Source organism: Pteropus medius, unplaced genomic scaffold (assembly GCF_902729225.1).
Source record: "Pteropus medius unplaced genomic scaffold, Ma_sr-lr_union100, whole genome shotgun sequence".
Lineage (NCBI taxonomy): Eukaryota > Metazoa > Chordata > Mammalia > Chiroptera > Pteropodidae > Pteropus > Pteropus medius.
Window position 1 is genome coordinate 48,204,105 of NW_024349800.1, and position 20,544 is coordinate 48,224,648.

The following is a 20,544-nucleotide window of genomic DNA, read 5'->3' on the forward strand; positions in this document are numbered from 1 at the left end:
AAATGAAACAAGACTGGCCAGAGGATGATAAAGTTGAACCCAGCTGACTGGCATATGAATGCTCATTATATGAATGCTCATTACATGCTTCTATTTTTGTATAGCTTTAAATTATCCAAAATAAAAAGTAAAATAAAACAACAGAATAATAATTCTTCTAAACATCCATTCTCAGACATAGGACAGGAATGCTAATGAAGCTGAATATTAATCCCAAATTTTTAAAAAATGCTCTGCATTCATAATCTTTTGATATTTTAGCTCCACAGATAAAATGATGAAAAATTAAATGTCCTATGAATGTATATTCTTTTGGAAGTTGGTAAATAACATTTTCAACATAAAAGTTTATTTGTAGCTTACCATCCTTTTTGAAACAATTTTCTCAGTAAATCGAACTTTCAGATTTCAGCGTATTCTGAAAAACATCCATCTCCCTCACCACGAGCCTACCCAAATATTTAGACACAACTGTTAGGAAATTCAATATCCAAGCAGGAATTCCTTGTTCCCTTATCCAAGCTCCCTATTCGCCCCAAAATTCTAAAAACAAAACAATACAAAACAAAAAAACCCTCCCATATGAGGTATTAAAAAAAGAGGGGCAACAAGTGAATGTCATAAGGAAACTGAGGCTTTGAAGCGTCTTCAGTGGGGTGAGTGGGGGTACGATCTGCTTTCCCACATACATTTTTGTTATCAGGTTAAAATAATATCTAAGATTTCTCTATTTGTGAGCTCTCAAAGCCAAACGGCCATGACTGGCGAGGTCCCCTTTGCTCCATTTCTGTGAAGTAGCAGCAGAGAAAGAGACACCACTGAGAAGCGCTGGGCGGCTGCAAGGTCAGACCTCCAGGCCAGATCACGCCCCTAAATTCACTTGACGGCTCTACCATAGGCTACTCGTTTCCCGGTCAAATAAAGATGTCTTCATTAAGTTCAAATCATGTATACACTTAAATCATACTTTACAGTAAAAGTACATCTAAATTTCATATCGTCCATTAAGTATCTTTCCACCTACATATTGAACGCCTTGTTTAAAGACTCAAACAGACCACACTGTACGCACCCTTGGCACACAGGCCACGGACACGATGACCTTGGACGTAGCTTCAGAGACTGTAGTTACTTACTGTACCTTCTGTCCTGCAATAACAACACGGTCCCCCAACTTCAGGCCAACTGATGTAAGCACTGCCTTGCTGGTGACACGATCATAATTTGGAAGCGCGGGCTTGGAGACATCACAGGACAGAGGCATCGCATCTAACAGCATCTGCTTGATTTCTTTAGCAGTTGCCGCAGCATCGGCCATTTCCAACGGCATGTCCACTGGGTCTGGAACCACGTCAGCAGGGGTCTGTCCTTTGTCATTCTATAAATAAGGAGACGAGAAAATCTGACTTCACGTGAAAATTCCTTAGAGCTCTATACAAGCATATAAAATTATTTTTGGAAAAATATAAAGTTAAACGCATTCGCCATTTATTTACTCAAACATATTTAACATCTCCTATAGGCCAGACACCATTCTAAGTGATAAAGATGCCACATAAAGAAAACCAAAAGCCCTGGCCTCAGAAAGCACTTTCCGGTAGGAGAGACAGGCTATAAACAATCAAACAAGTCAGATACATGGTATATCAATGCTAAAAGTGACAGCAAGAAAAAAAAATACCACAGGGAAGGGGAATGGAGGACACAGGAGCAGAGGTGGCTATTAACGCACAGTGGTCTGGGGAAGCCTCATTGCTAAGATGCACTGACCCAGAAGGCCAAAGAAATGAGAGAGCAGCATGCAGGTCAGCTAGTAGGGAAAGTGTTCCAGGCCCGGGGAAGAACAAGAGCTAAGGCCACAAGTCACAGCACGACTGGCTGCACAGGTTTAGAGACAGAAGTCACAGGACTGACTGGCTTCCCAACCCCAGATCTGAGACTCTAGCCACTGTTCCACAGCTGCCGTCTTGGCACTGTGACTTCGACCCACCCTGCCCACTCATGGAGCGACTCAGGTTTCAGGAAGAGAAACTACATAGAGTTTCGACACTTGTAAAATTCGGGCTCTGATAAAAAAAACAGCTCTGTTCTCACTATAAAGGAGAGACTGTATCCTGGGGATGAGGCATCCTATAACAAGATAAAATGGTCAGTTACAAGCCCACTAACATCTGCATGGTGTTTATGTCATGAAAACCTTACTAATATAAATTATCTCATCTGGTGCTCACATCAAGAAAAAAAGTTCATGAATAAAACAGATAAAAATTCTTGCCCATTAAGAATTTATATCGTAGTAGGAAAAACGATCATCAGCTACACAAGTAAAATATTACTAACATTTCCAGTTTGCCAATTAGGGAAACGAGGCCAGGAGAGATTAATGACCCGCATGAAGTCATTTACATGATTACTGGCGCAGATGGCATTACAGTCCATGTCTAGGGCCTGCCAGCCTCTCAGGCTTTCTCTTCCATGCCATCCTTCCCTCAGACGAGTTATCTTTCTTCTATGTTCCCTGACTAAAAAACTTAGAATTTATGACAAAGATTTCAGATTGTAATCTCTTTTGAACACAATGAAGCAAGACTGTTTTGCTGAGAAAATTTTTCCCTTATCTTCTCCACTGATAATTATCTCCAAATGATCCATATGGATTAAAGAATGAGGCTTTTACAATATGCTCAGTTTACAAGTGTAATTTTGTTTGTTTAAAATTTGACTCAGTTTTGTCCTAAGTAAAAATATGGTAGAAAGACACATTATCTATCATTATTTCTGGGATGGTGAGGGACTATTTTCATCCCAGATTTCAAAGAAAAAATATAAAATATAATAAAGATATGTATAGCACTAATATGTACTCTTGATAAAAAAGAGATGGAAAAATTTTTAAATAAATGCCTGTACTGAAAAGTTGTAAACTATATTTACAATAAATATTTTACTTCATATTTCTGTTAAGTCCTCACCTTTCTAGAGTAAGTCACACACTTATGTTAATTCCTATAAAATTTAGCAACTAAAACTTCTGCTAATTTTAAATAAAATGACGATGATGTCACGCTAACATAAGGAGACTTGTTCATAATTATAAAATTTCGCTGTCTTCTAAAATAGTGGTCATCAGAGCATGATTGGAGGGCTCCGCAACCCACATACTGACCATTTTTTTTAAAAAGTATTAACCTTCAAAATATAGTAATCTATTATTAAGTGTTCCTGGCCTGAATTGGTAATTTACCTCAATGACATCATCCGTCACTGCATCTTACTAAATTCAAAATATTCTCTCCACTAATGGGGTTCTGTCAACAGTTGTACTAGCAAAAGCAAACATGGATCACCTTCACATTACGGCCAAACTGATTTATCTTCTCCTAGCCTTTGCTACTCTCTGTGCCCAAAATGCTTTTCTAACCTCCCTCCTATACATACCTGGTTAATTCTTAAACTATGTGTGAGCACTAAGTGTCCCCTCTGCCAGGAAGCCTTGGGGAGATACCCTCCTATGTGGCACTGAGAATAATCTGCCCGCCCCTTCATCATAACACACTGAACACACTGCAGTAAAACTGACCACTTGCTTTCTTGTCCACCCGATTATATTCTTTTTGAGGACAAAGGCTTTTATTTATTGTTGTTTTTTCCTAGTGTCCAATAAACAGTAGGAAAGGAAGGAAGAAAGGAAGAAGAGGGGGTGGGTGGCTTAACTAATAGATGGGTTTAAACAGAAAGTGGTAAAGAAGTAGGGAGAAGGGGGATACAGGAAGAGGGAGGGACAAGGAAAAGGAAGAGAGCCTTTTTCAAACATTTCCTCCCGCCTCTGCCCCTTTAAGGGAAGGCACAGACCCAATTAAGATTCCCTGTCTATGGTCATGCCACTCTGAACAAGCCCAATCCCATCTGATCTCCGAAGCTAAGCAGGGATGAGCCTGGTTAGTGCTTGGATGGGAGACCACCTAGGAAGACCAGGTGCTGCAGGTGAAAAAAAAGATTCCCTGACATGACAAGTCACTGTTTTTAATATAAAGGAAAAGATCATTAAGAGCCACTTTTGTGAAGACACCAAAATACCAAAGGATTTAAAGATTATGAAATTCAATCCTGTATGTTAACTCTGTAAATCAGTAACATTACCATGAAAAAACAAATTTTTCCTCTAATTTGATTTTTCAAAGTTTACTCCATTCTTAAATGAGCATTTTAAAAAATTGTCTGGAATAAAATATCTTCCCAAAAGAATTTAAAATGTAATTTAATACAAAAATATAATTTAAATATATGGACTTGTATTTAACAGTTAACTTTTATTTATAAATATATAGTGAAAGCCTAAATGAAAGATACGTAAACTCAAAGATGATTACACTTTAAGGAGCATTTTACTTTGCTGAATGAAAGTAAATTTCATAGAGCTTATTAATATAAGGGGACTGAAATTCATTGCTATGCCTTAAATTTATTTGAGATAGTTTATCATCATTACTCTTTACATGGGACACAAAAATATAAATTATTTGCTTATAAAAGAGTTCTATAATAACATCTAGTTTCAACTCTTTACAGGGAGATATTAGACGTTTTAATTATTTTCATATTTTTCGCTTTTAATTTAACCTCTTACCCTAAATGCAGGATTTGCTCCAAGCTCCAATAAGCATTTCACAGTACCTGCACACAAGTTATATGCAGCAATATGCAGAGCTGTTCCAAAATTAAAGTCACTGCAAGTGGCATCCACATCTACAATTAAACATCACAAATGTATTAACTAAAATTTTAAATTTAGTTATAATGTAAAAGGAGACAGTCCAGGGTTGGGGGAAGAGTTTTATTAGCCATTTATGAGATTTCAATCAACCCACTAGAAGCACCATTTCGCAATGGAACAAAATTTTCATACTACAGTATGGTTAACCAATTATTTTCTTAGTATGATAAAATTTCATTATAAAATGGACTGATGTTATCATGGGTTTCCCAACTATCACAAACAAAACTATACTTAAAAGCAATTAATGGCAGTAATTATTATTGATAGAAGTAACTATCTTAACACAATCTCTCATTAAACCTCTTGCATATATGCCATGCCGACTACAATGAGGTAATAGGGCTTAGGTAAGGGACCAGAAAACAATGGTCCGTGGGCCAAATCCAGCTCACCAACTGTTTTTGCTAATAAAGTTTTATTGGAACACAGTCACACACATTCATTTATATATTCTCTATGGTTACTTCTTTCATGCCACAGCTGCAGAACTAAACAGTTGCAACAGAGACCATAAAAAAACCTAAAATGTTTACTATCTGGCCCTTTACCAAAAAAAAAAAAAGGTAGGTAAATCCGCAGAATTTTCAAACCAGGAAAAAATTAAAGACTAATTAAAAATATAAATGCTTACATATTGTACTCATTCATAATTTATTTAATCGATAAATTAACTTGGACTTCATAATAAGAAAAGGAATCTTACAATTCTAAGGGTATTTCAATAACTTTCAATAAATTATCATGATGCTATACACAGGAAATCCTCCAGATCCGGGAATCTCATTTTGAATGTTTTCAATAACAAGGGTTTAATATTTATTAAGGGTTTAATAAAGACACTGTACTATCAAGAGAGGCCTTCTTCCTAACATCATTCAAAAAGTGAAAAGGTCAAATTTAGAAAATGGACAGTTATACAAACCAGAAGTTAGAAACAAACATACTGGGAATTTGTCCATTGATTTTCTAAGACAAATCATCTACAAACGGAGAAAATACTGTACACCACCTGTAACTTAAAGTTAAAACTACTGCACCTGCTCTCATTTTTTCTCAAAAGAAAACTGACCCACTACAAAGAGGACCAGAGATAAAGTCAAAATACTCGGTCTGTAATTTAGATATTCTGATGTTCAATTTTAAGATAGCAACAAGATAGGAAGATAATAATTTTTTAAAAAACCCTCTCTTTTCACAGAATCACAGAATTTCAGAAATGAATGCACCTAAAAAAAATTCTTTATTATATCAATTCTTAGCTTTGAAGGCTTTATTGCTCTATTTCTGGCTACTCAAGACAAAAGAATTATATAGCACGAAGATTCAATTATACTTTATAAAATGCATGTTATACTCGGGAATTTGCAGAGATACAAAAACCCATAGAACACTTTTTATTTTGTATATCTTTGTACTAAGCCTTTGTGTGAAAGGATAGTTATTAACATTCAATATAGAAATTCTAAACTATCTCTGAAAAAAAATGAAATAGGTTTTATGAAACAAGATGGATTAGAAGAAAAAATCTCTTTGAATCATCATTTTTATGCCACTAATATCCAACAGCAATATCTAATGATCATCTGATAGTACTTGCCTTTTGGTTTAGATGTCTTCAAAATCACTCTTACAAGCTCAGGAACATCAAAATAAGCAGCATAATGCAAAGCATTCATATTTGTCCAGCGACTCCGCAAACTAACATCTGCTCCCAGATCAATAAGTTGAGTTGCAAATTTTACAGCTGTATCAACATCACCTAAGAAAGGTTTTCTAAATTATTTTTCTTCAGTACAAATTTAAGTTCCAATGAATGGTTATCTACTACCTCATTTAAAAAGCCAAAGTAAACAACATACAGAATAAACACTTATGCCTCAAAAATTTCACTTACAAGGAATTGTTCTAAGAAAATAATCGTCCTCAGGGATATGGATAAACACTTAGCTATAAAGATGTTTATCACAGCATTCTTTATTATGAATGAAATTTTGAAACACCTTAAATGTACAAGAATAAGAAATTAAATAAATTACGAGACATCCATATAATGGAATACTATAAAGCCGTTAAAAATAGTGTATTAGACTAGTGCTAATCAGAGAGTGCTCTGTGGACCACTGCCAGTAACAACTGTAATTTACTTGTACTTTTTATAACTTGTTTTCCCTATGTAATCATTTCTTCTGAATATATTAATTTAAATGTAATTTTATGCCTTTTGAAAAATATTTGGGTTTGTATTTAATTTGTTTTTATTTCATTTTTCAATTATAAATTCTTTTTTTTTTATTTTACAAAAGTATCAGTCCATGATTGGTTGTGAAAGAAAAAAAAGAAAGCGAGGGAGGGAGAGAGGGAGCGAGGGAGGGAAGGAAGGAGGAAAAGGAAAAAAAAATGTCCTTCGCCATCAATACTTTTAGAAGCACTGCATCACAGCCTTGAAACAGGGAGAGACGTTCACAAAAAGAGGGGTAGGTTTATGCAATGGTAAATAAAGCTCAGGAGAATACCAATTTTGGAAAATATGAACATATATATGTAGAAATAGACCTTAGACAGGCCTGTGTGGACTGGGACACCTGGAAAATTGAGCTTGGATTGTCAAACCTTGCCATAGACTCTCAGGAAGGTTCCACGTGTTGCCAGTTAGTCTCGCCTAGCAAGCATGCAGGCATGAAACCTGTTCCCGAAAGGCTGGGAGGTGCCATGAGGCTATAAAGACCGTCTTGAGAAAAGGGAGGAATGAGAACAAGGTTTCTGGAAGAATATAACTGAATCCTCACCTCTTCAGGGAATGTTGTCATCAGCTATGCCCTCCCAGAGATTCTGGCTGGCATAAACATAGCTTGTACCAGCACGAATACAGATGTTCTAAGCAATTAATAGATTTACCACATACTTACCAATACCATGAGCTCCAGATTTGCAAGTGTAATGTAAAAGAGTCATATCTGTCAATCCATCTCTGTCATTCACATGGCAGCCTCTCTTAAGAATCTGATGAAACCAAGGAAGACATGATTACAACTACTGAAGTCAACTGATTTCAAACCAATGCTGGGGAACCAAGTTTATCTTATCTGAATTTGTTCTCAACAAAATGTGTAAACAGAACTGGCTTCTTTTGAGGATAAATTTTAAATCTGCACCCAACAATAATGAAACTGAACTTGTCACCAGACCGAAAAAATACTTAAAGCGTTTTCAAAGTAATCTGGCACTCCAAATATGTTCCTTCACCTCTCAAAGAATAAGTAACTTTTCTTTCTAATGGACGTCATGGTATTTGAAAAAAGTATAAGTTCTCTCTTCCTACAATATGAAAATATGTTGGTCAAGGAACCCAGTTATTCTTTAATGCTGCCTTCAAAGATACCAAATTTTTAAAAATTATATTTAAGCCTAGATTTTTACCAAACCATCCAAAAGTATCGATAAAACATGATGATAATCAAATACTCTCGTGAAAAAATGTTTTAAAGCTCACAAAAATTTGTACAAAGAAAGAAAATACGAAAAACACCTGCTCCACAAAAGAGTCTACACTGTTATATAACTCCAGGTATAAGAAAGCGTGAAGCATGAAGGAATAATGGAAAAAATGTACAGTACTAACTCAATGCTCCATGAAAAACATGGAAATACAAAGAACATACATCAGAATCTTTAAAAGGTTTTCCCTTTAACATCATCTTTCCATTCACATGGTCGGAGGGCGGGTAGGGGAGTAGGGGAGAATCTCTATGATTAACAACCCCAATGATGCAAGACTTAAAATGTAAGAAATCCCTTACCTCATTTCCAATAATGTCGATGTTTTGCTGGACTTGAGGAACCCACTGTCTTAAAATGGCAAATAATTCGGATACAGAAGTTTTGGGATCAAAGAGAATTTCCTGACATGATGTATCATTAGGATCAAAAAAAGAAAATTCTGAAATAAAAAAGGTGTGAATTAAATTAAAAGTTCCAAATAAATATACTGAAAATAATAAACAATAAGACCAGGGCTTGAATGATGCAAATATTTTTAGATGCTAGGAAAAGCAGGTTCACCTTAAGCAATTCTCAAAAGCAAAGTCACAATCACCAACAAGTATGAGGCATTCCTGAATTACTGAGATGAAATTTCCATTTATCATGCCACGTTTTATTATAGGTAAAACAAAAACATACAGGTACCAACCCTGATCTCGAACCCTAAACTTTCCAAAAACTATTTCTAAGGCACAGAAAAGTTGTCAAGTTCTATTAATATTTTCACCTTGAAAAACAAATATATGTCATGAACACTACGTTTACAACTAAATAAATGAATTAGACATCTAAGTCATGAATTGAGGGGTCTCAAAAAACCTATTGATCAATAAATAAAATTACAGAATAATATAAAATGTCTACCATTTATATAAAATCATAAATATACAAAACAATACTACATGTTTTTTATAGACATTCATATATATAGTAAAAGTATAATAATATGGTCTGGAATATTCACACTAAATATAAGCTAGTGGTTGCTCCTGGGGAGCAAGGAGAATGGGATCAGAAAGGAAAATGAAGGGAATTTCAACTTTATCTTTAAGGTTTTATTTCTTTTAAGTTAAAAAACAAGAACTAGAGGAAATATGACAAAATGCTAATATGTGGTCATTCTGATGGTGGATATGTCTGATACACATGTTTGCTATCACTGTTTTCTGAATTTGTAAGTGACTTCCTATTTAAAAAAAAAATGAAATACGATGGGGGAAAAAAAACTATACACAATAACAATAAAAGCAACAAACATGCCAATAAATTTGCGAGGCTTATTTAAGGAAAACTGAAGGGACTGGGGAGACTTAAATGGAGAGAAACACATCATGTTCCTGGATTGGATGATAAAATATTTAAAGCTGTCAGTTTTCTCAAGAACATTATTTAAATTTTTTCAATTCTAATCAAAATCTCACTAGGATTTATTTGTGGAAAGATTTAAAATTATTCTGCTGTTCATCTGTGCCAGAGTGTATCAAACATTACATTAACGTAGATAGAAATCACCTAGGGATCTTGTTACAGCGTAGATCCTGATCCAGGAAGTCCCAAGTGGGGCCTGGAATTACATTTCTAACAAGCTCCCAGTGATGCCAACACTACTAGGATAAGGACCACACAGTGAATAGCAAAGATCTAGAAACTAAAATGTAAGAGAGATAAGCAAGAATATTTGAACCAAAAAGAACAATGTAACAGTGCTTCAGTAATTTCATATGGAGGTAATGGCAAATCATCTCATTTAAATAATAATGATAATATATTACACTTATTAAGTGCTTAATAGGAGCCAGGGACCTTCCCATGCGCTTTACATATATTACCTTATTTAAGCCTCATAACAACCTTATGAGATAAGTACTATTATTATTCTCATTTGATCAAAAAAGGAACAAGGGGATAGAGAATATAAGTTATTTTTCCAAGATCACATAACTAAGTGGTGGAGTGAGAATTAAGCCAGACTGACCTATAAGCTTAACCTCTATGCTATACTGCATATTAACAAATCTAACTACATCCAAATTTTCGACTTCCATACAGCAAGAAAAAAAAAATTTTTTAACGAAAAATAAGTGTAAGGGAAAGGGTAGAATGTTCCACTTTGAGTCGAGTATTGGGGAACCAGATTTGCCCTTCAATCTGAAACAATCAAAAAAGCAAAAGAAACAGATGGAAAATGGTTTTCAAGGCACTGAATTCCAGGTATTTAAAGAAAGCAATCCCTAAGAGACAGGGTATAAGCAAGATGAGTATTACAAATGCCCACAGGTTTGTTTCTGCCTTGAGAGTTTCCAGGCTGTAGTCGGGGTTGGAACAAAGAAAGAGCCCAGCAGACTCCCCGAGTTCAGGAAACAAAGCTGAGAGCCCAAGGATATCAATGCAGCTATACAGTGCACAGGGCAAAGTGTCAGAGAGGACTGAGATGCACAAAGTGTCAAAGAGAACCCAGAGATCCGCAGAGGGTCCCCCTCTAGTAGTATTAACATAAATTTCTAAGAAAATTCCTGAGGTAAGAGAAAGAACAGTCCAAAAGGATTAGAGGGATTAGTGCTCAGTACTCATAAAGGGCCTAGAACAGTGCCTATTCTCACAAAAAAGACTGGAGGAAAAACTCACAGAGCCTGAGTAGAGTGCTCAGTAGTGAAAAATAATTAGCCCCAGATCAGCACTGCTTCAGAACCACCTAACAAATCATAAAAGCGAGACCTGAAAGGATCAGACTGTTCCCAAGTAACTTAACTGCATCCCAAAATAAAGCTCAGAATATTTAGAGGAATACAAAAATATACAGCACCCAAAAAGGCAAAATTCATAATGTCTGGCATCCAACCAAAGATTAGAAAGGGGAAAACATGACCCATAATTAGAGAAATAATTAATTAAAATAGACCTAGAGTTGACACAATATTATAATTAACGAAACGGAACATTAAAACAACCATGATAACTGTATTTTAAGTGTTCGAAGGGTTAAATAAAGACATAGACAATATTAAAAAAAAAAGAAACGAAACTTTAGAGATAAAAACATCAGAGATGAAAACTACACTGGGTGAGATCATCAGCTGATGAGACATTTCAGAAGAAAAGATTAATGAACGTGAAGACACAGCCAATAGAAACTATCCAAAATGAAATGGAGAGAAAAATAATTTTTAAAATATGAGAAAAGCATCACTTAGCTGTGGGACAACACCAGGAGGTTTAATATTTGTGTAACTGGAGTCTCTGAAACGGGAGGGACAGAAAAAATATTTGAAGAAATCATGATTACCCGAACCTGATGAAAACTGAAACCTACAGATCCAAGAAGCTTAACAGACCCCAAGAACAAGAACATAAAGAAAATTCCACCAAGACAACTATAGTAGAATTGCTCAAAACCAACGATAAAGAGAAAATCTTAAAAGCAGCCAGGAAAAAAAAAAAAAAAAAAGACACTTTACAAACAGAGAAATGAAAATGTTAGCAGATTCTCCGTCAGAAACAATGCAAATGGGTGGACAGCAGAGCAACATCTTTAAGTACTGAAAGAAAAACCTATCAACCCAGAGCTCTGCACCCAGCGAACATATTTTTCAAAGGAGAAAGTGACATGAAGATGTTTTCGGACACAGAAAAGCAGAAAGGCTGCCTCACCAGCAGACCTGCTCTACAAGAAATGTTAAAGGAAGCCCTTCGGGCAGAAGGAAATGGTATCAAATGAAAATCTGGATCGGCACAAAGGAAAAGAAGAACCTTGGACATGCATGGTTAAGTACATGGGCAAATAAGATTTTTCATTATTATTACTTAAATCTCTTTAAAAGATGATTCGCTGTTTAAACAAAAATAATAACCATGTATTGTTGGGTTTATAACATAAGTGCGTTCAGTATAAACTGAATCTGAAGGCATTCAAAGCAGAAGATTCTGAAAATCTTTTTGTTTAAGGACAGAATGTAGTTTTGCAGAGTAAAAGTCAACACTGAGCTGCATGTCTAACCTCTGGTTTGTGTGGGTTGGTTTGTTTTTCTTTGTTTCTTGGTTTTCATTTCGTTCTCAGTCTTACATTCAATGGATCCCACTACATTTAGAATAAAATACAAATTCCTTGCCTAGGCCTAAGTGAGCCTGCAGTTGCTGGCCCCTGCTTTCTCCTCCAACTTCATCTCTTGCCATTCTGTCACTTGATCACTTTGCTTCTGAGCCACACTGGCCTTCCATGAATTCTTAGGACATACCAATGTTTTTCCCCAACTCTGGGCCTTTAATTTCCTGTTCTTCTGCCTGGAACACTTCTCTCTAGCCTCTTCTCACAATCAGCTTCTTCTGATTCTTCAGATGACCAGCCCATCTAAAATAGCCACTCGGACCCATTATCAGCTATCACAAACGCTGTTTCTTTTCTCCGCAGAATTAATTATAATCTATAATATTTATATTTTAATTTTAATTTTTTTTTTTCCGTCTATGGTCTGTGTCCCCTACCAGAACATCTGTCTTGGTCACCGTGCTATTCCCAGCACATAGGACAGCACCTAGCACATAACGAGCCCCCCATAAAAATTTACTCAGTACAATTCTGGATGCCACTTTTTAAGAGGTCACTGAGTATACAGTGTACTAGGAAAAAAATTTCCAGAATGAAAAGGGTCTAGAAATCCTGACAATAAGGGACTGCTGAAATAACCAGAAATGTGTAGAGTAAGTACAGACTAAGTAAAAATATTCATATTATCTTCAAATATTTGAAAGCTATCATATAAAGAAGTATGTGTTCCACATATCAAACTAGTATCAGATGGCCAAAGTTTCAAGGAGACATATTTTTTTGAGTCCATATACAAAAATAGTTTTATCACAACTAAAACTTTTAAAATAGAATTTCTATACTAGAAGGTGAGTAGGGAAAGTTGAACTATAGGTCCAATCAGATTCTAAGAATTTATAATTGTAAGAATATAGGCAACATTTAATTTCAGTTATACAGAGATGTCTATATCCATTATCATCTTTCATTAAATGTTTTTATTCAACAAACACTGACTTAGCAATGAATATCAATAAATGATTACATTAGCCCTACTGAGATAAACAAAAACAAACATGATTGCTACCCCATCCCAAAGAGCTATAGTCTAGGCAAGGAAATAAGAAAAATATGACTCAAAATAGAATAAGGTTAAGTGCCATAAGCAAAGTACAAAGTGCTTTAGTTCAAGGTTTTTCCTGCATAACTGACTTTGTTATATCTGAAAAGAAACTCAGTCAATTTATATAAAAGTTGCAAATAACTCTCAGGATCTAGGCATAGGTTCTATGTAATACTTTTGATAATTGCAAGGTAAGCTGCTACTGGATCTAAACACATAAAAATAGCATCTTGGAAATGAATAGTTATGAGAATGGATATGACTAAGTACACAAATTCCTAATCCAATAATTTTATATCTACTAATATTTTTAAATTGCATTATCTCTACCTTCATTGACGATTTGAAATGGTGACCCAATATTTTATTTGAAAAACTCCAACTAAATTAGAAATGTAACAAATCTATCAATTTATCTCCTGGTTTTCTTTTATTCCTTTATCAACTATCTGATAAAATATGGTCCTGGGGGAACAAATCTAAACAGATAACAACTAGACTACTTCTAAATTTATATTTTACAGAGGAGATTTAAATGAACCCATTTAAATATGAACCAATCTCATTCCACATTCCAGGGAAAGGTCTCACCCTCTCTGCCTAAGTACATGGCTCTTTTTTTTTTTTTTGTAAAGTTTTACGATATTTTATTTGTGTGTGCACTGATAATTATAATGGGAGATAACTGAGACAGGATCCAAGTTAGGCTTGCCTGCGTACTGAAACTTGTTACATTGTCACCCAAATTTGAATCTCAGGAGTGATTATTTACTCTGTTAATTAGAATGCTAGCATTTCGGAGACAGCAGAGCCCTTGGAGGTGGCTAGCTGACAGCTTGTACATCATTTTTTTGTACATGGCTTTTTAAACAAGTCAGTATATTTAACCAAAATACATCAATAGCAGAAGAATGCTAGATGTCTAAGCACCATTGAATTCTAAAAATAAGATCCTCTAAATCCGTCATGCTTAAAATGAACATTTTTACATAGTAAAAATGCTGATAGCAGAAATAAAACATTTTGCTTAAGAGGCAGAAAAGACAATTGTATTTTTGAAAAAGAAAAACTTTAGCAATTTTAGGAAAACCACAGCCAATGGTTTTAGGAAAAATTACGAGTGTAAAAAGGACATAAGACAGAAGTCAAGTTACCAGTTCATAGAAAATAAAGACAGCAACTTAACATACCGCAGTCTGAAGGCATTGGTGCTGCAGAAATGGAAAAGATTACTGGTGAATCAGAACCTGGAAATAAAAATGGGTATCTTCCAATCAAAGAATTTCCTTCTAATGGAAAATCTGGAAGGTCCTCTATGGTCATCTTCTAGAAAGCCACCTTTAATGAGAGGAGAAAAAAGCATATCTATTATATTTGTATGCAACTTAGAATGATTGTTTTCAATCACGAAAAGCCTGTATTCTTTTAATATCTAATCTAGTGATATTTTTAACTTCAACCTTCAAGAATCTCTTTTAGAGAAGAAGGGGGAGAAACCTGCTTTTAGCCAACTGTTGTTAAAGAACACACATTGCTTCATACCATCTCTTACAGTCAGCAGCAAACGTAATCTTTCTAGACAAAGCTCAGGAGTAATATTAGTTGAGGAGTAATATAACTTCCCAATAATGTGAAAACATTTTTTAAATGCTGAGCTCATCTAAATGGGTGACATTCTCTATACTTACAGTAATGAATAAGGGCACATTACCCCTTGTTGATGGATCTTTAATGTCTCATGGACTGACATAGCTTATACCATCTGTCATCCAATAGCTCATGCCATGTGCTCATCACATGAAAATAATCTAGTTTAGGATATTCTCATTATTTCTTGACATCCCAGAGAACTTTACTGAAAATTAATCTCATCACTCGTACAAATCTACAAGCTTACTGACACTGCTCCACTTCTTACCTGTGCACAAGATCTGTTTATTCTAACCTCGCAGAAGATGGAAGGCCATGCCTTTTAAACCATATTACTTACATTATCTCTTTTCCCCAGAAAATATGAGCACTTCGAATAAATTTGTTCTAAATTGGACTGGTGCTGCACTGAACCCACATATCAGAAATGGAGAAAGCAGAAAAAAAGTTGGTAAAACTGAACAATAGGGCCAAAAATCTTCGTTTCTTTTGCATCAAATCTTTAAATAAGTATGAAATATTATGGATCTCTAGATCTCTTTTTAAATTTAAGCAGAAATCCATATTACAAGACCAAATAAAAATGATTTTAGGTTATTTTAGTTCATAGAATAAGTAAAAAGAGCTGATACCTTACTCTAGCAGGTAATGCCATGCTAGGTATTACTCAATGTGTGCTCTATTATACTTGGTTAACCAAGCCTATTTCTAATTTAATCATCTTTACTCTATCATCGCCACCCTTCTCCTAAGAAACAGTCACCTCTCTGAGATAACTGGTTCCTTTCCAACTTGACTCATAGGTTTTCTAAATACTGGCAGGAACAGGTAAGGAGAAAGATGCTTTCTGTTTTCTCATAAGGTACATTTTAATATGAACGTAGATATTATTATATATTAAGAAACCCAATCCAGTGTAATTATATTAAATGTTTTTGAGTTTTGACAGATGCTAAAATCACTTGCCACCCAATACTTTGAATCATTTTGACATTAACTTTGCCACATAAACAGGAAAATAACAAGGAACTGGTGTCAGACAGCATGGCGATCGTCCTCAAATACTATCAATTCCAAAAAGTAACGCACACCACAAAGACAGCCCTCCTTCAACACTATAGTTTCTTGGTGTTGAAGTAACTCAGGATTTCTACTTGTTGGCCTCTACTTGTTTGGCAGTAAGTCTGGACAAAATATTCTATGCGGGATATGAAGCTTCCTTTAAAGTCAAGAAACAGAAATAAAATTTAATAAACACCTGAACACTACATACAAAGCACTACACAATTCTAGATGTTTCAGAAAATACAGAAATGAGTAACAGACAGTCAATGCTTATTTGGTAGCTTATAATTTACTAGGGTGAATAAAATAGCACGAATAGCTATAGATGAAACAGAATGGGATTTCTTCTATAATGTAAGCACAAGGAACATTTGCTATGGGAACTCCTAAGAATCAGAAATGGTGCCGTGAAGAAGGTATCACCTGAGATGGGTCTTGAACGATGAGTAGGCAGAAACAGGCAGAAATATTAAAAGGGGAGCACTTTCAAGGAGCAATAGGCTGGAATGTGCACTAGATCCAGGAAAACAGTAAGAAGTAAGGCTGTAACGGTGTTTTAGGGCTATACTCGCGAGTCCTTTAAATACCTAGTCAAAGACCAAACCACCTAATTTCATGAGCACTGGGAAACCACTGCTTATTTAAAAGGAGAATGCCCTGACTCAAGCTGCATTTTACGCAGATTAATCTGACTATAATCACACTTTGAGACTCTGTCATTTTCTCATACTTGTAATTCTCCAGCCAAGTGATTAAGTGGTTATCTTTCTGAGCTGGTTACGCAGAGCCACCTTTCAATACCGCCCTTTCAAAGAGCAGGTTTCCCATTCAAAATGTTTTGTTTTGTTTTTCATGATCCCCAGAGCACCTTTCATTTCTCTGTAGACTCTTGAAATCCTTGAAGATAAGAACTGTATCTTATACAACTGTCACTTGCCATAGGAATTAGATTAGTGGCTTACACATATTTAATAAATATTCAAGTCCTAGATTCAAGGTGGAAAGATTCATTCAACAAAATATAATCGACTTCACTTTATATGTTAGCTATTTTGAGCCCAGAGAAGCTACAATATTACCTAACCAATGCCGTGAACATTCTTTGCATTTTGTGTTTTCATGTCATTTTTTTCCCAGTCCCATTTCTTTAAAAACTCAACATTCTACCTTTTGTCCCACCATAGAAAACTAAACATCTCTACAACTTTTACAGTCTTAGAATCTTTCCCTAAAAGCAATTTCTGGATGGAAAGATGCATGACACTTGGGCATATGGTCAGACTTGGATATATACTGAATTCAGTACACACGTTCACTTCCAACCCCACCATGGTTAACTAGTGATAATGGATTATATAAAGTAAGCCTAAGATAAAAAGTTGGCCCTAATTAACTATGTGCATGACATATGCAATAACTAGACTCAAATTCTCCAAACTTTGATTTATTTAGGAATCTCATCCTACTCTCTCGCCCCCAATCAGCTCTGGGCAAAAGCATCTTATAACATGTCTATAATATCTCATGATTTCTCAAGGATTCCTGGTCCATGCCCTAACACAGAATGGTGATGAGTGGAGATGCCCACTAACTTTTTCAGAGTGGCTGAAGGCTGTTAGGGCCTCACTAAGGAACCTCACTGAAGCCAAGAGATTCCCTCAGATTTATTTGGAATATGGTTCTAAGGCAGTATCCTTGAGCTACTGAACTAACAGGAGACTTGAATTGGATTCACGAGGCCCTTTCACTCAACTCCATACAATATTTATGAGGCTTCAACAGATTCCAAAAAAAAGTAATCTAACCAAAAAAATCATTTTGGTTAGAGTTTAAAACATTTTAAAACATACCTCCAATAATCCATTTATTAGCTACCTACATAAAATCTGTTCAATAACTAAGCAGAGATTCACACTATTTGATACTTAGTTCTAGGCCCTAGAGAAAGTATAAAAGATATCTGCCCTCAGGAAATTTATTTAGTCATTCAACAAATATTTATCAACCGTTTCTTACTAAATTCTAGGCTGGGCATAGCAAAGGTAAAGAAAATAGATAAGACCTTGCCCTCATGTAGATTACAACCTAGTGTAGGATTCCTACAATAAAGATATAATTACTGTATAACTGTAATAAGTGCTGGATTCCAGCGCAGGGAAAAGGGGGAGCTTCCCAGGGTGACTGATAATTTAAAGCTTCAGTGCCCAACCAGGTAGCTTCTAGCTACATATGGCTATTTAAATTAAACTAAAAATTCAGTTCCTCTCTTGCTCTAGCCCCCTACAAGTGCTCAAAAGCCAAATGTGGCCCGTGGCTACCATACTGAACAGCGCAGAAAGAACTTTTCCCTTGTGATAAGTTCTGTTGAACATCACTGAAGGAAAACAGTGCTGCTCCAACTCCAGATGAGAAAACAATATACAAATGCCTAAAACAACAAGAAACAAACAAAAGCTAACAAACTAAGCAAGCCCATAGCAGCATAGTTAGTTATACATAATTAACAAGGGGACAGTAAGCCATAAAGTAACCAGCTATTTGTAGGTTTAAACATGGAGAAAGAGTTAAGTTGATTCTGTAACATAAAGATCAGAAGTATGTTTCGAAATCGCAGTTGTTATAAGCAATAAAAGACATCATATAAATATCACTTTTTAAAAAGGCCTCGCTAGTGGGAACTACATCTGGTAAATCCTAAATGTCTGAAATGAATCCCACAAATAATATACTATGTGCCAAATTTTCTGTAAAATGAAATAAACATATTTATTACATTTCAAGTTCCAATCTTACAGCCCAGGTATTCTATATCAAATGAAAGCATTTAAAAATGCACACTTATGTTAGCAAAATAAGAGCTAGGAAGGTTTTGCAGCATAAAAATGTAGAAAACTAGACTTCTGCCATTTTCTATTCTCTGCTTTCACTGCATAGTTGCTACATGTCTTGCACCACGTGATCTGCCATTTAGACAACTTACTTTAAATTGTGCATTAGATTCCTAAATGACAAATATCAATGTGAAAGTGAAGTACAATTAAAGTATTCGGGTATGTTTCTGAGGAGGAGGGTGTTTCTCTATTGAAACATTTATACTATGATATTGCTACTATATGAACCACAGTCTACCTCGGAGCATAGAGCTAGTTATCCTATGAGAATATCATCCTCTGAAAAAAATCAAAACCTTGTCTCAAAAAGTTTAAATTCAAATTGCCTGCACAGTCTCTGGGTGACTGAACAACCTGATGTCTAATTGAAAAGAAAACTAACGTTATAAATCCATCAATCTAAGTCACAAGGATGAGATCTAAACCGTCTCTCTCTTTAGGGCAGGTCTCGGCACAAGTGTTTCCCCAAACTTCCCAATTCCTACGATTTAGAATTAAGGAACCTTGGGGTAGCAAGACTGGAAGCTAAGTCATTGACTTTAGCTTTGAATTCCCCACTGGCAAAGGTTTTTTAAACAATTTAATAAGCAAGGGGCTATCTGAAGAGGCCCGTTTCAGGAAAAAGACCAAGGGCCCTGCACAGCACGCAGCACACCCATGCGCGTGGGAGGCACTCCCAGGGCGCCAGGGCAGTCAAGGTTGGGGCGGCAGAGCCGCACCACCGGGTCCAGCTCATCCCACACAAGGCGCCGCCTCTCATCCTAAAGTTAAACCATCTGTGAAGAACGGAAACGACAACCCACATCCCCGCCGGTGGACCGCGCCGCCCCCGCCCCTGGCACCGCCCCAGGGAGGCCTCTGGGAGCCGGTGACACCGGCGCCCGATGGAGGTGGCTGCCGGGTTGCCGGTGCCCCCAGCACTTCCTCGGGGCTCTCGCGGAACCGCCAACAGCCCCTCAGGCACCTGCGCCCCCGCCCGCCCCCCGACCCGGAGCCCCCGCGCGCTCCCGCCCCACCTGCCTCCTCTGATCCTCCCGGGACGGCAGGCTGGGAAGGCGGGGCCACGGAGGAAAGGCCGAGAGGCGCGCTCCCCCGCCTGGCGCCTGTCTCCAGGGGCAGCCACGGAGCCTCTCGCCTCGCCGCTCCCCAACCTCCGCGGGCCCCTCCCGCTTGCCGCCTCCGCGCGCACCGGAGCCGGGCCCCGCGCGGGGTCGGCGCGCGCGCGCGCAGTGCAGGCGCCCGGGCCGCGCGCAGGCCTCGGCCCCGGCCCCGCGCACGCGCCGGCGGCGGCGATGGTGCTGGTGGTGACGGTGGTGCTGGGGAGGGGGTGGGAACGGAGGCGGGAGCGCGCGCCTGCGCTCGCTCGCCTGCCGCCTGAGTCCCCGAGTCTCTCAACAGAAGGAAGGCTGGGCCTCAGATTAGGACCGTATGAGGCGCTACATGGGGTTAACCTTGCCGTGGAGGTGGCGTCGCTGTG

General features: G+C 37.0%; 1 protein-coding gene and 1 pseudogene across 3 annotated transcripts in view; one reads left to right on the top strand and one right to left on the bottom strand.

Moving 5' to 3' along the window:
* Positions 1–20,339, bottom strand: part of CLIP4 (CAP-Gly domain containing linker protein family member 4) — a 55,497-nt gene extending 35,158 nt beyond the window's left edge. The window contains exons 1-7 of one of the 3 annotated variants that reach the window (XM_039887491.1): positions 20,088–20,339; positions 14,652–14,799; positions 8,575–8,714; positions 7,684–7,777; positions 6,375–6,536; positions 4,628–4,746; positions 1,142–1,378 (exon numbers count right to left, since the gene is read on the bottom strand). In XM_039887491.1, coding sequence (XP_039743425.1) covers positions 1,142–1,378; positions 4,628–4,746; positions 6,375–6,536; positions 7,684–7,777; positions 8,575–8,714; positions 14,652–14,784 — 885 coding nt within the window. In that variant the 5' untranslated portion in view covers positions 14,785–14,799; positions 20,088–20,339. Of the gene's footprint in view, positions 1–1,141; positions 1,379–4,627; positions 4,747–6,374; positions 6,537–7,683; positions 7,778–8,574; positions 8,715–14,651; positions 14,800–20,083 lie in introns of all 3 variants that reach the window. The other 2 variants (XM_039887490.1, XM_039887492.1) reach the window with 2 other exon arrangements.
* Positions 3,869–3,987, top strand: LOC120622606 (uncharacterized; annotated as a pseudogene).
* Positions 20,340–20,544: the final 205 nt, after the last annotated feature.